This window comes from Zootoca vivipara, chromosome Z2 (genome assembly GCF_965207765.1).
Source record: "Zootoca vivipara chromosome Z2, rZooViv2.hap1.1, whole genome shotgun sequence".
NCBI classification, from domain to species: Eukaryota; Metazoa; Chordata; class Lepidosauria; order Squamata; family Lacertidae; genus Zootoca; species Zootoca vivipara.
The window spans coordinates 42,283,970-42,305,299 of NC_142585.1; the positions used below are offsets into that span (position 1 = coordinate 42,283,970).

Sequence of the window (21,330 nt, forward strand, 5' to 3'; positions counted from 1 at the left end):
GGTGGAAGACAAGCAGATAATTTATTTATTGAAAAATGGAAGTTTAGTTATGTACCGTGTTTCTCATATTATAAGACATGTCTTATATTTATTTTTTCCTCAAAAAAACACACTATGGCTTATTTTCAAGGGATGTCTTATTTTTTTCCTCCTCCTGCTGCTGCGGCCGGCATTGCTGCTGCGCCTATCACTATGTCTTATTTTCGGGGTATGGCTTATATTCCTTGAATGCTTAAAAATCCTGCTATGGCTTATTTTATGGGTATGTCTTAAAATATGAGAAACAGGGTACTGGTGCAATAAGATGCAAGAAAGTATTCAACTATATACAGTGGATGCTCGGGATGCGAACGTGATCCGTGTGGGAGGCACGTTCGCAACATGCAGCGCCACGTCTGCGCATGCGCGGGTCACAATTCAATGCTTCTGCACATGCACAAAGCGTGATTTAGCGTTTCTGCGCATGTGTGAGTGCCGAAACCCGGAAGCAACCCGTTCTGGTACTTCCAGGTTCGGCGCAGTGCACAACCTGAAAACACACAACCTGAAGCATCTGTAACCCGAGGTATGACTGTACTGTATTGTATAGGGTTGGAAGCAGTTTAATGAGCAGTCAATACAGTTACACTTTTACATATCCTCCAACATTTCTCTGATGAAAATAGGGACATCACATTCCATAATGATAATTTTACTATTTATACCCCACACATCTTACTGGGTTGCCCCAGCCACTCTTGACAGCTTCCAAAAGATATAAAAACATAATAAAACATTTTTTTAAAAAAAAAACTTCTCTAGATAGGATTGGCTTCAGACACCTCAGGAGTCAAATAACTCCATACCCGCCAACATTTCTCCCATGAAAATAGGGACATCCTAAAGGAAAAGCAGGACATTCCAGGATCAAATCAGAAACAGGAACAGCTTCTTGAAATCAGGGATGTCCCTGAATAATAGGGACACTTGGAGGGTCTGCTTTTAGGGTTGTATCTGGCTAAGTTCTACTCAGAGTAGCCACATCAAAATTAATGGACGTGAGTAACTTAGATCAGGCATAGGCAAACTCGGCCCTCCAGATGTTTTGGGACTACAACTCCCATCATCCCTAGCTAACAGGATCAGTGGTCAGGGATGATGGTTGTAGTCCCAAAACATCTGGAGGGCCAAGTTTGCCTATGCCTGACTTAGATACATTACGGTAATTGAAATGGGTCCACTCTTAAGGAAAACTTGAATTGAATACACAGTTTCTTGTTTTTGTGATTGCTGCTGTATTAAAACATCAATGAAACATTCTTAGACCGATCTTGCACCTATATAAAGCAATCAAATTTCTAATTCTTTTTAAAGTGGAAAAGAAATCAAATCATAAAGCAATAATTAAATATTGTGATGTATAGCATAGTTTTTGTTGTGTAGTGGGTCTTCAGTGATTTCAGCTCAGTGCAAATAAGAAACAGGAGGCGAGGATCTGGTACAACATCTCTTTTCTTCAAAGAACAAGTAAGAGCCAGAATGCAGGGAATGGGGAAAACTGGGGCTTATATAGTAACAGAGAACTAGCAGGGGAAAGATACATTTTGGCGGGAACCAATGGCAAGGATTCCCTCCAGCGTAAACCAATCCGGCAGCGGATCCAAATCCTGCACTCTGAACCAGCAAATGATAGACGTTCCCGCTGGAACTTATACATTCAAATAAACTCTGTAATACAATACAATAAACTATATTACAATACATACTTGGCTGTGCTATTACTTTAATACACAACACCTTTGACCCTAGCGCTCAGGTAATGTTACTGTAGGCACCTCTCTCACTTGCCTAGGAAGGGTATTTCATTAATGGGTCCACCCATTTTTAATGCTTTTTTTTGTTTTAACAATAAAGCAGCATATGAATTTCATGAAATAAATAAATAAATAAATGTGTACGTTTTCTCGTTCATCAAAATCTCTCTTCTGAATTACTACACTGAATCTGGAACATACATACATACATACAGTCCAAACATCTGAAACATGTATGTTAGTGTACAGTATTTATTTATACCGGTATGTAAACACCGCTTGATCGTAACGTGGAAGGCAAGACGCGGTAACCAGGAGGTGAAATGCGTTGTGGGAAAAGCCTGTGGGCTGAGCACCATTTGTTATCTCCCCACGTGAGACAGCTGAGTATTTTTAAAGTCCGGCAGAAGTTGGAAGATTTTTTGGGGGGGGGGGGACACTCGCGCCTGCGCACTGTAATCGAGCAATGTTTTTTTTATCTGTCAGTGTGGTGGAGGTTGCTGTTGTTGTTTAGTCGTTTAGTCGTGTCCGACTCTTCGTGAGTGGTGGAGGTATAGTGTAATAAAGAGGGAGGAGCAACAGCAGTAAGCACCGCCCACAAGTGAGAGGCAAAGCCGGCGACATGGGAACGGCAGGTCGTTGCGCGCAACGCCGGGAGGCGGAGTTTAAAAGAACACAGCTCGAGTGTGCGCAGTGAGGACTTTCGGGGGGGGGTGCGGGAAGTCCCGAGGCGGGTGAGGCGTGAGATGATGTGAAGCATGCCACGTGACTTAACACGAAGGAACACCATAGAGCACAGAGATAATTGAAACCCGGCTTTGTTCGGCGGCTTCTTCATCAAAGAAGCTTCTCCTGTTAATTTTAATTCTCAGTTCGAATGGGCGGGTAAAGGGGGAAAAAATAAAAAATGATGTCGCTTTCAGGCGCCACGACGTGGCGGCTAGAGCGTCGCAGCCAGCTCGCGCCGGATGTGACGTCAACGCGCACCGGAAAAGGGATGAACAACACTATCCAATCTCTCCTTGGTTGTTGTTGGTTGTTGTTGTTTTTTTGAGGAAGTAAATCTCGGCACGGCCCCTTCCGCTGACTTCCCCATCAGGTGACCCGCGTCGCTGACTGGTCTCCGTGCCGGTCATTGCCTGAGGGGAGTTGCGAGAGGGGTGGCAGCAGCCTGATCGAGAAGGGAGAGAGCCGATCTGAACCAGTAGAGCAGCCGGCAGGAGCTGCCGGAGAGCGCCGCGACCGCCGCTAGCCGAGCCGACCGACGCACCGCCATGGCCAGCCAGTCGCAGGGCATCCAACAGCTGCTGCAGGCCGAAAAGAGGGCCGCCGAGAAGGTGGCCGAGGCCCGGAAGAGTGAGTGGGCGGGCCGGGGCTGGAGGAGGCGGAGGTGGCTTAGTACTCTGGATGCAGTTTTATTCATTTTTATTTATTCACTTACTCATTTATTTGTATTTGTTTTTAAATTTTCTTTGCATTTGCTCTCATTTATTCAATTATTCTTTCTTATTTTATATTTCTTTATCCATTCTTAAATGATGTGTTTTTATTTACTTATTCGTATTTTGTTACTTTTATTTATTAATGTATTTGTATTTGTTCTCATTGAGTTATTTTTATTTATTTGCTTCAATTATTTGTTTGTGTTTATTCTTATTCGTTCTTATTTATTTTTGGACAGGAATTTAAAAATGCAGGCCGAGACAACTGTGTAAGGCCACTAAAAATTAAAGAAACTCTGTGCAGCAACCATTTAGCATTTATTTATAATAATGTTCGCAAACTGCCATCTCATTAAAAATGTTATGGTGTTGCACGATAAAACCACTAAAACATGAATGTTTTTTTTAAATATACTGGCTTGTGTTTTTTCCCTGGGAACTGATAACATGGATTGAATCAAACAACAATTCTAAAGCCCTGAACAAATGGCTGACACTGAATCAAATTATCGTGATTATCAATCCAAAGTACTGGTTTTGACTGTGTGAGCCAAAAAATAATCTTCAATTGTGGTGTCCTACCTTTGGAACTCTCCGCTCAGCAAAGCTTGCCTGGCAGTGCCACCTATATTTTTGGCACAATGCAAAGACACTTTTCAGTTCACTCAAACTTTTCAGGAATTTTTGTTTACCTAATTCTCATTATGTTACGTTGCATAAAAGTTGTTGTTATCCTGACAACAGTTCTGGATGGCAAGGAAAGACTATTATCCCCGATATTTTGTAGATAAGCTCATAAGTTGCTAACCTTCAGTATTTTTTTTTTACTAGCCTATTAAGAGAATACTAGCTTATTTCATTGCTGGCCATGGAGGAGGGAAAACCCATGCTCTTTGGTCAGCATGAAAAGGCAGGCAGGCAGAGGTGTGATGGAGCTGAGGCACAGGCTTGCCTTCTTCCAGAGTTAGTACTGTAAGTAAGTAAATTATGGTGAGCAGGAAAGTTTTTATAATGTTATTGGTCTAAGTCAGTATTGTGTCACTGACTGCAAGCAGTTCTCAAAGAGTTTTTGGCAGAGGATCTGAAATGGCAGGGATTGAATCTGGGTTCTTCTGTCAGTAAGAACTGTCATCCCTCCCTCAATGGAGGTGAGGCCGAAACTTTACAATGATTGTATGGAAAGCCCAGTAGTGAAAACCTTGCGGTGGCAGAGAAAAGAACTTATTGTTTCAAGGTTGGAGAGAAGGTTGAAAGGGTTAGCAATGAATATCCTATGTTTAAGGGGTCTAACATTTGTATTTATGCAGCAGTGTGCAAGGATGAAATGACAAGGTGAGGCCCAAAGCATATCTGTGAGGTGGCTTGGGACTTGATGAATGTGAAGGATGGGTGAGGTGAGGTAACTGCTTCTCTGTTGTGCTGAGAGGTAGCTTAGGTTGCTGGGACACATGAGAATAGTGCGGCTTAGAAGGAGATCATAAGATGAAGCTTCCTTATGTATAGTTGGCTCTGGTCATTTTGAGCAACAGAGGTTCTACAAAATACTTTTTTTGATCAGATCTCCCAGAATCTGTTTGAAGTCCCCATTGTGGTAATGGTTTCATAATAAAAATTATGAAACATATATCACAAATCACGATGTGTGCATGCGCTAATTACAAAATCACAATGTGGGAAAAACTGAATCTGGTCATCACTTCTCTCATGATTCTTGCCACTCCTGTTGCTCTGCTGCCTCTGCTCTTCCCTGCAGGGGACAGCAGATCACAAGAGCAGGCACTAAAGAAAGTCCTGGGAACTTTCCTTAGTAATATAGACTCCATGAACTGCTTGTTTTAAGTGCAGGTGCCAGGTTGGTAGGTGGTTGAGGAATACGCTGGTCCAATCCGATTCCAGGCTTCTTGCTGGGAACCCCTTTCCTGCTTCCTTCCTTTTACTTTGGGCTCTCTCTGCTGGCGGGGTCTGCCTGTAGCAACCACCAAAGCCCTGCTGGAACACTCACAAGAGCTCCTTCCACCTTGCCTCCCCCATGTTGCCCAGACCTCCCTTTTGAGGGGCTGCTGCCCTCAAATGGGCTCGCTTGGAAGCTATTGCTAGTAGCATCGAAAAATAATTTGCAGTTAATTACTTCTGAGTTTTAAAAACATAAAAATAAACCTTGGCCCTCTTGTTTAAGCCTCTTTCCTCACTTCTTACCTTCTGTATGTGTGTTTGTGTGCATATATGTGTCTGTCTCCATCGTGTCTATTAGGGAACATTCTCTCACCTTACCTTTGGTATTTCTGTTACTTATTCCTACAGCATTAACATTTGAGAAAATGGGCTAATTTTAAAATTACCTGTACTATAAAATAACAGTTGCAACAATATATTTAAGGTAAAAAAAATTTTTTGTAAATTTTGGACCTCAAAGTAGTAGCAGTTGCCAGGACCTTACCCTGTTTGCCTCTTCAGACAGTCCTCTTTTTGTGCAGGGGTTACATTATGGACCCCCGCGCGTCAGTGGAGCCCCTGTAAAGTGTCCCCATTTAATGACTTTTTGGATCACTTCCGTATTTCACAGTATGCGCGATCACGTATCAACCAGAAACACATACATTGATCATTGCTTGTACATAGATCCATCCTTTCTTCAGACATTGTGATCTGGTGACATATCGTCATGTTGAAAACCAGGCATTGCCCAGCCCTAGTTGCAGCCCTTTTCATTTCTTATGTAGGATACTCATTTCAGTCTGTCAATCTTCATGCCTTTTCAAGTATCAGGACCTCTCATGATACACTGCAGTAGACAGGCAACCATTATTTTGCATGGAGGTTCCATTATGGAACCGCACAATTTTGGTGGAGTGCACATAAACTCGTTCTGCACCTTTTCATGATGTCTTTATAACATTTTGGGGTTACTTCCAAGTTCAACACCGTGCATGATCACATGCCATTCAGAGGCACCTAAACCGGGAGTTAACACTGTTTCTAGTCCATTGTTCCTATTCTGAGTTTTACACAGTGGTATGTTTCAGTCATCCAAAAATCCTAACTACACCTCTAGTGATAGTACTCCAAAATTGCATAAATACTTCATTCTACAAAAAGGTACAATTCAATTGAACCACCTTGCTTAATTGTTGTTTTCCTAGTGATTGCTTGTGAGAAATGAACTAGCCCTTCATCTGTTGGCTTCTGGGGGTTCTGTTTTGTTACCTCAGGAGAGCCATCCCCTTATCTCACTTTAAACAACAATTGTCTCATGTAGAGGGGGTTTGTGAAGATGGAACAATTCATATATTCAAGAGAAGAAAAGACTAAGGAGTATACCCTACACAAGTCCAGAGTGGAATCTCTAAGACTGTTGGGTGGCGCCATGTAAACCTCCTTCTGGCAGCCACACTGGTGCCAAATGTTTTGCTCTGCTTTCCTTTGGACCACGTCAGTGAGATCTAGAAGGGTGTCTACTTGTCTGAGCAGTGCAGTACCTCCATACACACTGCCTAGACTTGCACCCTGGAGAGGTCACTTTGGTGCTGCAAATGCAGCAAAACCAACATTAGTGGTGGGTTTTTCTTGTGCATATCCCTTTGCCTCTGCCTTATCACCCATCTCCTAGCGAGTGCTACAAGAACAGAAGCAGGTGGCGGTATCATCACTTATGAACCATGGCTCCACTATTTTGCTGCAAGTATATGTATGTCAGTGGTTTTGTCAGGGTGGCATGTAGACTCCAGCAAGGTGGAGGGCTGCTTACCCAACTTTGGCATACTCCCAGAGCCTGCCTTCCTTCTTCTTAAAGGCAGCTAAGTGCTTGTCCAGCTTTGGGAAGGCGGGAAGGGCTCTAGGACCCTGGAGCTTCTTTCCCAGAGCCAGATAGCGGCTAGCAGTTTTTCTGCACAGGCGCTGAGCTGAGTTAGTGCACAATTGAGAAAATCCACTTGGGGCGCAACCTCGTACAGGCACCATTTTATGAAAGATTACTGAAGTTCATCCATTTTGTCTGGCTTTTGGAGGGAGGTGCAAGGGCTCTGGGATGCTGCCAGAGCTGTGGCACTGCCTTCTCAAAGCTAGGTAAACCTTATGCGAGATCACAACTTAGTGTGTGTGGACTTGGGTAATTTACCTGGGAGTTAAAAATAAATAAGACTTTCCTTCTCCCCTTCTCTGTGTCCATGTTTCTGTGTGTCTCTCGTGTCTGTGTTCCCCCTGCCTCATTATGTCCCCCATTTCCTCCTCCTCACTCATGAACTCTTCCCAATGCTTCCCTCACCCCTTTGCTTTTTTACACATTTGTCCCCTCCAGCCCTATGCTTCCTTATGTGCCTTTTCCCTCTTTACTTTTCTTCCGTCCCACTCACCCCTAACAATGAAAATGGGGGGGGGGGTGTTTTTGTTTTCTGGTTTTGTTGGTTCCCCCTAGTTTCCTTCCATATTTGAAAGGAAGGGTGTTTTTTTTTAAAAAAAAAGGGTTATCTCTTTGCTACATAATTTCATCCTTATTTTAGATGTTGTGATACAGTATATTGTTATACTGTATTGTGATTCTTCATACATTGCTCAGCCTAGCCGTAGCAATGAATATTTCTTTAAAAAAAAAAAGGCTTTGGGGACTCTGGGAGTGTTAAATTACCACCTTGTCCAGTAACAAACCTTATGAAAGGCCCTCATATTGCCAAGAGGTTACTACATTTTGCAAAGAGATTTGACCATAGAGCTCAGCTTCCAGGAGTAATACAGGAGTAATAAGCCACATTGGAGCAGACCTTGGTTGTGGGTTGTGACTAACAGACTGGGTTGCAGAGGTTGTAGCAGGGGTGACGCTTGGTGCAATAGCTAGGCTCTGAGAGATGGAGAGAGAGAAATGAGTTTATTTTTTAAAATGCAGGAAAATATTGGGTTTGCTGGTGGGGTGAAGGTGGGGTTAAGATGCAAAGACATCTGTGTTTGAAAAAGTGCTGGTGTTTTAGGTAGGTTGTGGTGGGTCCTGTGGGGAAGGAAAAGGGTGGATTGGGGTTAATGAAGGGTGTATGTTTGTAAGAGAGAAAATGGGCTACAAATACAAGAAACATTTAGAAAGGCTGAGTCTTTTCAGTAGAAGAGGTGTGGTGGTATGCATTTTGGAGATGCCTGGCTTGTGGTTTCCTACACAGGGTTGCCATATTTCAAACCGTGAAAATCCAGGCAGTTTTTTGGGCAAATGAGGAGGAGGCCACATTGAGCTGTCTGGAGAAAAGGTGGATTAGAGGTGCAGTAAGTAAATAATAATAGCCCTTGACTTCTATAATAGGTGGTTGCATCTCCTGCTAAAATATGAAAATAGCCCCCAAAGGTTGCAATGGGTTGCCATATGTCTGAATTTTCCTGGACATTTTTAGCAATTTCTGCCTGGACACTGCTTCTGACTGCATTGTTTTGGATTTGTTCATGAAATTCTGGATGTAGGGCAACCCTATTTTACAGTCCAGGAGGCCAGAGTTGAGGATCTGTTTACCGAAGGAGCCCAAACACTGCAGGTAGAACTGGTATGCCACAGGGGAACATAGTGTATGTATGCTTTTTTAGGGTCCCTGCAGAAAATTTGACTAATCTTAGTAGAATAGTAGCACAGGAGTGAAGCGACAATAAAGTCAGGAAGAAAAGGCTATCAAGTTTGGGCTGGGGCTCCAAACGCAGCTTCCACTTTTGGATACATTGGGCAATCTTCTGCATAGGCTAGTTTACTCAGTGCAAACAAATTTTAGCCTGCATACTGCCAGTTGTTTGTGGTGCACAGATGGTCTGCAAAGTCACATGCTGTGTAATCCTGAAATGATTGAACAAAAGCTTGGCATGCATTTAGGGACATGGACTAGAAATTTAATATGCTGTAGTCTCTTGTCTATTGGGAACCAGGAGCCTTCTGCTCAACTAAAATTCCTTTATTTGAATTAATCCACCTTCTTTTTTTTATATTATTTTTGTGTGTGGAAATACCTGGAATCTTTCCCAACATGACTGCTTGGAGGAAGGAACTTGCTGCCTCATAAGACCAACGGAACCATGCCATGTGCCCGAAAGACAATGTAACAAGCAAGTGTCTGGTTAATCCGCATGTTGGAAACTGTGACAAATCCCAAGCCTTGATTAAAGATGTCGCTTCCAGTCAGCCCCAAATGTTCAAAAACTGAGTTGGGTTCACACATCATGGGGTTGGCCTACAAGTGTCATGTTCCAAGTTTCTTGACGTGCATTGCCAGTACAGCTATGGTATATATTTTGTGTATCTGTATTGTGCCTTTCTAGGAGGGGACAAAATATTCAACGCAACAAACCAAATGTACAAAGGTGTGAAGAAATATCCAGCTAAACAGTTCTGCTAGCACAAACACTTTTGGCTGTGCATTGGAACTTCCTCTCCATGCATGCACCCTAAATATGTTCTAGGGCTTATGAGGGAGGAGAAATTAACAACTGTACAAGACAACTTCATGGTGGATCTTTCTAGACCCTGTGTGTGTGTGTATGGTGCAGATCTCCCCTTCTGCCACCCCTTAAAAAACCACTGGTGTTTGGGGCCAGTTCCTTCCAGAGTGGGGGGACCCAGCACTCAACCCTGGTTGCCCCAAAGTTGCAGAGGTAGAGTGGGGCTGAGGTGTGAAGCCCAAGGCCTTTCCTTGGGAAACTCACATCTAGCACCCTACTTGTTTGGCAGTCTGCATAGAATTCCCTTTCCTCCTCCTCCTGTTGTGCATTGCAGGGGGTTGGACTACATGACCCTTGGGGGTCCTTCCAACTCTACAATTGTGTGATTCGTTCTGTGAGTCTGTAATACAGTTTAATGCTATTTGGTAAACTAAGCTTCATGAAAAGCTTGAATGAATTGAAAAAAAGTCTTTGCATGGTGTCCAAAATACAAGAGATGGGACTGCCAAACAAGCTTCCCTAGGCAAAGAGCTCCAGGGGTGGGACACCACTACTGAAAATTATTTTCTGGATCACGCAAGCTCAAAACCAGCACTTTGGATTGATTGATGTTATATCAGATGGTATATCAGTGTTCCAAGATACTGTCTCTCGTTAACATCCTAGCAGCTGCATTCTTGACCAATTGCAGTTTCCAAACTGTCTTCAAAGGTAATCCTATGTAGATTATACTGAAGTTATCTTCCTGGTTTGTACACAGTGAATATCATCACTGCCCTGTAATGTGACTGCCCTATATTCTTTACCCATGAATGCATGCTTTAGGTTATCAAGGCTACCTGTGGCACTCTAAAGATTGCACACACAATGTACATAACTGTAGCAAGAGACATACACACACGTTATGTCAGGGTGAATCGACCTTTTGGGGCTATAAGTGTGTCTGAATTGACGTCACAGCACAGCTCAACAGCATTCAAATAAGTACTTTCCTTTTGTCTGCAACTAAGTCATGGCTGAGAACTGGTATGGTGTGGTGGTTAGAATGTGCTGGATCTGGGGAACCAGAGTTCAAACCCCAATCAACCACTGGACAGACTTGTCACAGGCCTGTCATTGCCTGCCAGCCTAACCCACCTTGCAGAGTTGTTGCAAGCATAAAATGAGGAGGAGGACAACCATGCAGGCCACCTTGAGCTTTCTGGAGAAAAGGTGGGTTAGAGGTGCAATAAGTAAATAATAAATAGCCCTTGACTTCTTTAATAGGTGGTTGCACCCCCTGCTAAAATCTGAAAACAACAGAGCAACTTAGTTGAATCAGTTTACAGTTCTTAACTGCTCTGATATCTGAGCACTCCTGCTTGTCTCTTTTTTCTCCCCCTTCCCCCATAAAAAGGAAAGAACCGGAGGTTGAAACAAGCGAAAGAAGAAGCTCAAGCTGAAATTGAGCAATATCGCCTGCAGAGGGAGAAGGATTTCAAAGCCAAGGAAGCAGCGGTTGGTTAGATTTCCATACTAGCTAAGATTTTCTTTTCACTCTGCTCTTCTCTCCCCAGATTTGCTACTTGCCCCTGTGGTGATTCTTGGAAGTCTGGGATATAACTGACTTAACAGCAGTTATTGGTGCGGAGATTAAGACCCTGTGGCCCTGCAGATGTTGTTAGGACTTCATCTCCCTGGCTGATGATGAGTTGTAATCCAGCAGCATCTGAAGGTCACAGGGTCATCATCCCTACAATCTAGACCACTCTTCACTCAGTGCATATGGCGTAACTTCTTTCTAAAGTCAATGGCCATTGCTATATCTTAAAGCAGTGGAATTTGAATCTCATTTCTCCATCCTGCCCAATTTTGTGCCCATAAGCTAAACTGGCATGCACTCACACGCATATACATAGAGTATTTATCCACGTTTCTCAATTTTTGTTTTTTTAAAAGTTAGGGCTTCTAGATGGAAATGAGGGCATGTTCCTTGTAACTTAATAGTTTAACATAAAAGGAGAATTGTGGTTGCTGCAAGCTTGAAAACATGTCCTAGTCGCGAGTCCCTCTTTGCAACTGATTAATAGTAAAAAGGACTTATGCTTGGTCACTTTCTCTCACCATTCTCTTGCAGCATTATTTTTTAAATGCTGCCAGCAGCAGTGGAAGTTCAGTACAGTACTTGCTCAGAATATGGATTTTCCAGTCATTTGTCCCAACATGTTTAAAATTACAACTATTATGTTTTGTATTATTTTTTGGTATTTTGGGTAGCACCTCTCCTTTCAGTGTACAGTCATACCTCTGCTTATGTACATAAACTTCAGGATACCTAAGCGGCAAACCCGGAAGTATGTTTCTGGGTTTTTGCCGCACACACATGCATAGAAGCGCTCTACCGCCGCACGTGTGTGCACAGAAGCGTCTCTCTGGTTGCGAAAACCTCAGGATCCGGCCGGACCTCTGGAACAGATCCTGTCTGCAACCGAAGGTATCACAGTATTACAGGGAGAGCATGTTTCAGGTGTCCTTTGAAGCCAGACCACCAGTCCCTCTGGCCCAGACTTGTCTATACTGACTGGCAGTGACTCCCTAGGGTTTCAAACAGGGAGTCTCTGCCATACCTACCTTGGGAATTCAGGGACTGAACCTGGGACTTTCTGAACTTTGGCCCTCTGGCCATGCTTGCTGTGGTTGAAAGGAGTTGCAATTCAGCAGCATCTGGAGGACTGAAAGCCCCCACGCTTGCCTGGAGAGCCACATATGTAAAGCTACTGAGATCAGTAGGGCTTATCTCGAGATATGCATAGGATTGTGCTGCATCAAGGCACTGAAGAATCCTAGAAAAGACATGAAATTCCTTCTGGTATAAAATGTACTTCTCGGCATTACAGCTTGTTGAATAAACTTTTTCCTCCTTGTTGCTTCAGGCTCTTGGTTCCCATGGCAGTTCCACCACTGAGGTGGAAAAGGAGACTCAGGAAAAGATGATCATTCTCCAGAACAACTTCCAGAAGAACAGGGAGGAAGTGCTGACTAGCCTGCTCAACTTAGTCTGTGACATCAAGCCAGAAATCCATTTGAACTACCGCATCAATGGATAGGGCGGGGAACATGTTTTGGCATTCAGGAAGCATTAAGCAATACCGACTCTAGCTGTGCCCCTCCTTTTGTAACAGATCTTAACTTATTTCGAAGAGTTGTAGATAATCTTTTCGCCTCTCCTTTCTGAAACCTCTTGACAACTTTTTGTAGCATTTTTGGAGCTCATCCAAAGGTACATATATACTAGTTAACATGTCTCAAAAGTGCATTATGATGGAAGGGTAATATTGTAAGACTTGTGATAAGTATTGCGCATTCCGTCCCCATGAAGTATTTGAAAGTTAGGAAGGATGAGATCTCCTATGCTATCTTCTGTATACCTCTTAAAACTGGAAATGTGTGAGCCTGGTGCTATGGCCAATGAGAAGCTCACACCAGCAGAGGGAGGGAGTTTTGTTCATAAAGAGTTGTGAGTCTTACCGTACAGACTAGTCCAATGACTTGTGAAGGTGTGTTTTCTTGAAGTAGATTCTGTTTGAACAGCTATACTCTGTATATCTTCCTGTTTAACTTGAACTAGAATCCTGCCCTTACAAATGTTTGAAGAAAAGTAAAAGTCGTACTTAATCTGGGATTGGATTAAAATGTGTAGTTCATTTCATTCAATTTATGAATTGCTTCCCATAAAATGTAATAAAGCAATGCCACAGTAAAAAAGAAACAGAAACAGTCAAAACCAATTCTGTATACACAAACGAGCAATTCCATATGTAGACGCATTTTCAGTTTCCGTGGAGATACATACTGGGATAAAGAGCTTTGTGTAAAAGAAATACATACTGTAGGTGCCAATAAGAATAAGAATAAAGGCGATGGATCTCCGATTTGCAATGGGAAGGAATTCCAAAGGATACCGGTAGGTGCCACTAAAATGATTACTCTTCTCTCATCTTCTCTTACCCGTCCCCACACCCAGCATAGGATGCTGATTAACTGAATAGGTGGATGCTTTTGTCATTCCAATGGCAGTATTCTCTTGTAAGTCACCTTCCCAGGTCTGTAGGCCGGTGGCTGCCACAAGAACCATATGTGAACAAAGCAGTTGATGTGACTCTTGTCTTATGTATCTGCTAAGCCACATCAATTGCTCTACTCATATCTGGTCCATGCACAATCCAAGGTGTGCAAAATCTCCATAATTCATCTAGCAAGCAGGAGGCATCGTCACAGTTCAGGGTCACATTCCTGCGCAGCAAAAGCAATCGAGGTTACGCATTGAGACCAGTGAGGTGGGGTGGCTTAAGAAGGAGCTCAGCCTTAGGTGATTTTCAAGGGGTGCATAGAAAGCCCTGAAGAGCTGATTTTATCCCATGGATGAAAACTTAATTATCATATTAAAACATGGCCTAGCCAGTTCATGTCATATCCCACTGAAATCCAGCCAGTTTGAGTAAAACCATTAGACTTTCAGACCCTTGGTGAGTTGGGGAAGGAGAGCTGTGACATATAACACATGATTTAACGAATGCTTTTACACTTAGAGCTCTCATGCTGGCAGTGGTGGAACCTGCAGTTCTCCTTGATCAATGGCTGTGCTGACTGTAACATATTCAGATTGGAGTCTCACAGTATCTGAAGAGCCACTGCTGCACCTCATCTGAGTTCTGTGAATTGTAGGGGAAGGGAACCTCCTTTGGTACAAAGGGTCATAACTCATTGACAGAAGGCCTGGGCAATATATCAATGTACCGCCCAGGACCGGTATCAGGAGTAGACCGCGGTTGGCTGGAGTGCACAGGCACGCATGCGCAAATGCTATTTCTGGTGCGGAGGAGGCGTGCGTAGCTTCCCATTGGCTGCAGGAGCTTCCTGCAGCCAATGGGAAGCTGGCCAATGTTGCAGAAGGTGGTTCCCGCTCTGCTCCATGGCGGTTTAGTGCGGCGCATGGGAACCAACCGAGCGGGCGGTGGGGGCCCATGGGCTGGGCCTTAGTTTGCTGACCCCTGAGTTAAAGGATTCCCCAGAGGTGGCAGCACCAGGGCTGGCTCAGCTGGAGATTGGGAGCCCTCCTGCACCCCTGCTGAGCCGTGCAAACAAGCTGCTTTTCAACATTGCGGTCTGGCAATACACCGTGATGTTGAAAAAATAAGTTGCACTGACCTCAGCCCGCGAAGGGCTGGGGTGAAACCACCCCAACTCCCACAGTGAGAGCTGCAGCAGTTTCGCCCGGCACCTCATGGGCTGAGGTCGGTGCAACTTATTTCTTCAACATCACGGTATATATTGCCAGACCACAATGTTGAAAAGCTGATATTGCCCAGCCATAATTGACAAAGCATCTGCTTTGCATGCAAGAAGTCTCATGTTCAATCCCTGGCATTTCCAGGTAGGTCTGGGAAGCTGTCCCTGTCTCAGACCCTGGAGAGCTGCTGCCAGTCACCTGGCTACTAAGATAGATGCACCAATAGATTTGGTGTAAGGAAGCTTCCTGTGTTCCTAAAGTGCTGCTTCTGCCTGTTGCAAAAAGAAACAGAAAATGACCAAAGAAGGCCTACTCCAGGCATCCCCAAACTGCGGCCCTCCAGATGTTTTGGCCTACAACTCCCATGATCCCTAGCTAACAGGACCAGTGGTCAGGGATGATGGGAATTGTAGTCCAAAACATCTGGAGGGCCAAAGTTTGGGGATGCCTGGCCTACTCTCTATCCTAGCACCAAGCAGATGACTGCATACGAGGATAGACTTAGTATTTGGTCTCGAGTCATTTCAATGTGCCAGAAGTCTGGTTGGGTGGGGTGGGAGGAGAAGCTCTGCAGAGGTTTTGTAGAAGCAACCAGGAGTTATCATCACTGCATTCACCATGTCACTGTGCAGTGAAACAGTTTCTGTTTTGCTGAGCCATATGGTGTCAGCTGAAGAGTCAGACAGGAGTTGCATAAATAACATCGTAGGCTCTTGTCTCTTATATTTTGCATTTGGGCAGATGCCAGTACACAAAATGTTCTGTGTCATTCAAACATCACATGCATGTTAGAACACAGGAGAGCCTTGCATCAGACTGAAGGTGTGTCTTAACATCTTGTTCTGTCCATCCCCAGCTCCCATCAGCAAAAAAGCTTCCTAGAGGGGGCTCTTACTGTTGTTACCTAGTGACTAATATTCAGAAGCATGCTGCCTCATCCTCATTGAGTTGTTGCTGAACTACAACCATCATCCTTGGCTCTGCTGGCTAGGCTGATGTGTGTTGTATTTCAGCAGCCTCTGGTGCATCAAAGGTTCTGTGCAGCTGGTATACAGACATCACCAGTAGCCATTACAGTATTTCCCAGAAACTTGTCTAATCCCCTTTTAATGCCATCTAAAATCGTGGCCTTTGCCCCACCTGTGGATTGTGTAAGCAAAATACATAGTAGGAGTGGCAGCTGGGGAAAAGGGGTTTCTGCTGCTGCTGCAGTTGACCAGAACTCTGCATGGAATGCCCCATTCATATACAGTGGTACCTCTACTTACGAATTTAATGCGTTCCGAACGCACATTTGTAAGTCGGAAAAAATTGTAAGTTGAATCCCATAGGAATGCATAGGGAGAAAAAAAATCGTTAAGTCGAAGCAACCCTATCTAAAAATTCATAAGTAGAAAAAAATCCTATCTAAATCGCATCCAAGATGGCGGACGGAGCTCCATTCGTAAGTACAGTGGTACCTCGGTTTATGAACACAATTGGTTCCGGAAGTCTGTTCATAAACTGAAGCGTTCATAAACTGAAGCGAACTTTCCCATTGAAAGTAATGGAAAGTGAATTAATCCGTTCCAGACGGTCCGCGGAGTACGCGTTCATAAACTGAAGCAAACTTTCCCATTGAAAGTAATGGAAAGTGGATTAATCCGTTCCAGACGGGTCTGCGGAGTACTTAAACTGAAGCGTTCATAAACTGAAGCATGGGTGTAATTGGTTCCGGAAGTTTGTTCATAAACTGAAGCGTTCATAAACTGAAGCAAACTTTCCCATTGAAAGTAATGGAAAATGAATTAATCCGTTCCAGATGGGTCCGCGGTGTTCATAAACCGAAAATTCATAAACCGAGGTGTTCATAAACCGAGGTTCCACTGTAGAAACATTTGTAAGTAGAGTTATTCGTAAGTAGAGGTACCACTGTGTGTGTCTGTGTATTTCTGTGTGTGTATGGGACAGAAAGAGAATGGTGCCACATGAGATTTTATGAATGGCATTTAATATGCTGGCTTGTCCTGTTCCTTAGTGACTTCCCTATTCTGTTGCTGGAGTCAGCTTTCTATTATGGCTCCAAAACTTTCATATATATTTGTTCATCTGTATATGGAGTTGACATTGCTGATTGGGCAGTGATGGAGTCATCAGCTGGTAATAAAAGCATATCCCAGTTTGACCTTATGCTGTAAAAAATAATGCAATGCCACCTGCCGTCTTTTGTGTGTGGTGGCTCAAAGTAATTTGTTAATCACTTTGCATTTTTAAAAATACTTATAACCTTTACCACTGATTCATTTTAATAACTTCTGTACTGCTTATTACAATATAATCTCTTAAGTGGGCCCTGGGTCCTTCTGGTGTTGTGTAGAACATAGTGTGCATGGTGTCCTGTGTGCTGAGTGTCCTGAGCATTACATGCGCCATGTGCCATGTCATGCGCACAATGCTCAGTGCGACATCAGGAAGAGCCAGGGCCTCTTTCCACTGCAGCAGCAGGAGAAGCAGAAGAAACTGGCCACAGAAGCCACATCTCAATGCTCGGCCTCCCCTCCCTGAAATATTATTCAGGGGTCCAAAGAGCTCAGCACCCACCCCCAAGGTGGCACCCCTAAGACCAACCAGAGTGTGTTGGTGACAAGCTGTGATTAATGAAAAACAAGCCAAATGAGGCTTTCAAAGGAATGGAGAGACATTGTAAAGCTGGCTGGAGTTGTGTGGGATTTCACTTAGCTGCCATATAGCAAGTCAGACAATTGGTCCATCTGGCTCAATATTGCCTCTTGCTTACCAAGAGGGAGGCTATAAAGTTCTGTGAGAGTGTGTGTACAAACTATGCTAAGGCACAAAGATAAAAATTACATTCATTGCTCCATCCATTTTTCCCTCTGGTCCTATCCACCACTGATATGTGGACCTCAATTGGTTTGCCCAGAAAGGAATGTGGCTCTCAGGCTGAAAAGGGCCTTGGCCTTCCACTATGTTTTGGGGGTTTGTGTGCTGTTAAAGCCCAGGAAGCCACAGAGGAGAGGGAACTAAAAATAACACTACAGTGGTACCTCTGTTTATGAACACAATTGGTTCCAGAAGTCTGTTCATAAACTGAAGCGTTCATAAACTGAAGCGAACTTTCCCATTGAAAGTAATGGAAAGTGGATTAATCCATTCCAGATGGGTCCGCGGCGTTCGTAACCGAAAATTCATAAACCGAGGTGTTCATAAACCGAGGTTCCACTGTGCAGATTTCATATGCAGCCATTCATAGAGGATTTAAGATTGCTTAGCAAGAGGCGACAGGAGGCCCTGAAAAAGATCCAGTAGAAGAAAAGGTGAGGATGTGTCTCACCATTTGAAGCCGAGATGTGTCTCCTGTTAAGGAAGCCATGGATTTTTCTTCTATGTTCAGCCTTGAGACAATAATAAGAAAAATCTGCAGAAGGGCACCAAGTCAGCACAGCTTATCCACATTAATTGAAAACAGAACAGCAAAAAACTTGGACACAGGCAGATAAACAAGTGCTGCAGAACTTTGCCAGATGCTTGTAGGTTTACAATGGTTGCTTCCAAGCAGGTTGTAAAGAAAAAGCTGAAATGGTCAGAGGCATCGTGTTGACATAAATTAATTACAGATTAATTGCCACAATTAATTACAAGATAGCAGCTCTCCTTGCCATTTAAGGACCCACTCAGAGGAACCCTGCCCTTCCAACCAAGAGAGATTGAGGGCCCTAATCTGTATCTTCTATACCAGGCTCCCCCAAACTAAGGCCCGGGGGCCAGATGCGGCCCACGAGGCTCTTTTATGTGGCCCACGGCGACCCCCACTGCCCGCTGCCACCAGCTGCTCTTGACGGCGACCCCCACTGCCCGCTGCCACCAGCTGCTCTTGACGGCGCGGTGCGGCTGCCCACTTCTAGGTTGCCGGAGTGTCAGAAATAGTTTGTGCGCATGCGCAAGCATCATTTCTGGTGCACTTCCATGCTGGAGGAGACCCATGCGCATGCGCACAAGCTATTTCTGGTGTTCCAGCGACCCGGAAGTGCACCGGAAATTGTGTGCGCGCGCACGTATGGGTGCACTCTCCCGCACTCTCCGGCCCACAGCGCAAACAACACTGGCGGCACCGGCCCTCGGCGACCTAAGTTTGGGGACCCCTGTTCTATACCACTTTAGGCTACAAAGTGTGGGTGAGTGGGGAGGGGCCAGTGTGAGAAGTGGATGCTGGACTAGGTGGGCCTTTGGCCTGATCCTGCAGGGCTTTTCTTGTGTTCCAGTTTGTGTTGTTTGGAGAAATATGAATTAGGAAGAATTGCCTTTAAATTTGACCCAAACTGAACCATTCCCCCAATCTCTACCCAAGTGTCAAAATAAAGAAACAAAATAAAAAAATTCCTTCAGTAGCACCTTAAAGACCAACTAAGTTTTTATTTTGGTATGAGCATTCGTGTGCATGCACACGAAAGCTCATACCAAAATAAAAACTTAGTTGGTCTTTAAGGTGCTACTGAAGGATTTTTTTTTATTTTGCTTCGACTCAGACCAACACGGCTACCTACCTGTAACTAAAATAACGAAAGATAAAGAAGCAAGAACTACATAATGAAAGTGCCAGATGCACCTGTATGGGGAAAGAATGCCACAGCTTAGGGGCTGCCACAAAGAATGCCTTTTCCCAGGCTGCCACCCCCTTAATGCCCGAAGGTGGTGGAACTATCAAGAGGGCCCCTTTGGAAGCCAAGCCACAGGATTTGAGAAACACATGACTGCATTCCTTTGCAGTCACTAAGCTTGCTTGCTGGTCTGAGCTGAGAAAAATATTATGGTCGGCATTCAGCAAGACTTTCCATATTTTTGCCTGCTTCCTCCCAATCTAAACAATCCTGCAATTCTACAGAAACCTTGCAGCATTTTCATCTTTGACGCTCCTTCCTGGTTGGAATAGGCACCAGATCTTTATGACGGAGCTCTGCACAGCAGTAGAAGGAGGCAATGTAAGCTCTCTCTCTCTCTCTCTCTCTCTCTCACACACACACACACACACACACACATTTTCCGTAGGTTGTTCTTTGTTTTTTTACTGCAGCACATGAAGAAACTGACTACTGCACAAGAGACCTAGATTATTTTAGTGATGAAGGAGAAGGAAGTGCACTTCCTGCCCTAAGGGCCCTCTGAGGATGGAAAGCTAGTCCACCTGTAATGGGCACCCTCTTCTCATTCATAATTCCCAGCAAGTGGTTGAGTAATGGTTGGGTGGATGCTTACAGGAGAGATGAGCAAAAATTCCCAAGTTTTTCTTGTTTCTGTTTCTGTCGGGTGTATTGTGCAACATGCCACTGATGCAATCATAGTGGGCTAGCTCCAAGCCATATACAAAAAGCAGGGGAAAATGAATTTAATAGTATAGAGCAGCGGTTCCCAAAGTGGAGGTAGGAGGTGGGATTCCCTAGGGCCAAGGAGGCTGTGTTTGTGTGTGTGTGTACTGGAGGTGTAAATGACTACAGTACCAGGCTTTGAAAAGCTGGTAAGACTGGATCAAGTTCATCAGTTTGGTTGAGTTAATTAAACTGGATAGTTTTAACTGGATTTTTAATGAATAAAAGCTTGCTGCTTTGAATGTCATTGTGATATTATCTTCCTTAGTGACACCGCTATTATGAATAATGCTCTTTATAGGGTAGGGGACACTGGGGATGAATTCATGGAACCAAAGGGCCTTGAGAACCAAGGGTATGTAGCGCATATTCTTTCTTCATTTTTTGTACAAGCGGGGTCTTGTGTTTCTGGTTTGCAATGCATAACGAGCCTCGCAAGTGAAGGAGTACAGACTATGGATTGCACCTAGGGCTGTGCAAGAGATTTGGCTGATGCATGGCCCAGATCAGCCATATTTGGTTGACTTCGGTGCAGCCATGGATAGCTACAGGTTGGGTTGGATGGCTTCCATGGTCATCAGGCTATGGGATACCAGACAGGGAGGATAGGCAAGGACTGGGTGGGAAACCCCACACAATAACCCTACCCTGACCATGGGCTGTGTGTTTCTGGGGAAAGGTAGGTCCCTGCTACCTGCCACTCCTTCCTGCCTGAGACCTGTTTCTGAAGCAGCAGCACCACAAGATCCATCAGTGGAGGCTTCAATCCTGCGTGGTGCAGGGTGCTCCTTTGCAAGAGGCTTCCATCCAGAGGAGGAGTTTGCAAAAGAACACCATGCAGGGGCTGTGCCTCTCTTCAAAGGAGGTGCCGCCCCTGCTTTCCACAGGATTTTCCTTTGAAAGCGGCTTCTCAGAGAACCTGCTTGTGATGGAGCACCCTGAAGAAGTGACCCCCCCACCCCACCCCTGCTCTTGGTCAAGAGTGGCGAGGCAGAAAGAGATCAAATTTCTCCTCCCCACCCCTCCCAGCCATATGTAATTAAACATTAGCTCCTTCCCAAAATTAATTCAGA

General features: G+C 44.4%; 1 protein-coding gene across 1 annotated transcript; it reads left to right on the forward strand.

The window, feature by feature from the left end:
- Positions 1-2,951: 2,951 nt before the first annotated feature.
- On the forward strand, positions 2,952-13,287 carry ATP6V1G1 (ATPase H+ transporting V1 subunit G1). Its single transcript, XM_088665013.1, has 3 exons — positions 2,952-3,149; positions 11,025-11,125; positions 12,541-13,287. The coding sequence occupies exons 1-3, from the start codon at positions 3,068-3,070 to the stop codon at positions 12,712-12,714; spliced, it is 357 nt and encodes a 118-aa protein (XP_088521139.1). The 5' UTR covers positions 2,952-3,067; the 3' UTR covers positions 12,715-13,287.
- The last annotated feature ends 8,043 nt before the right edge of the window (positions 13,288-21,330 follow it).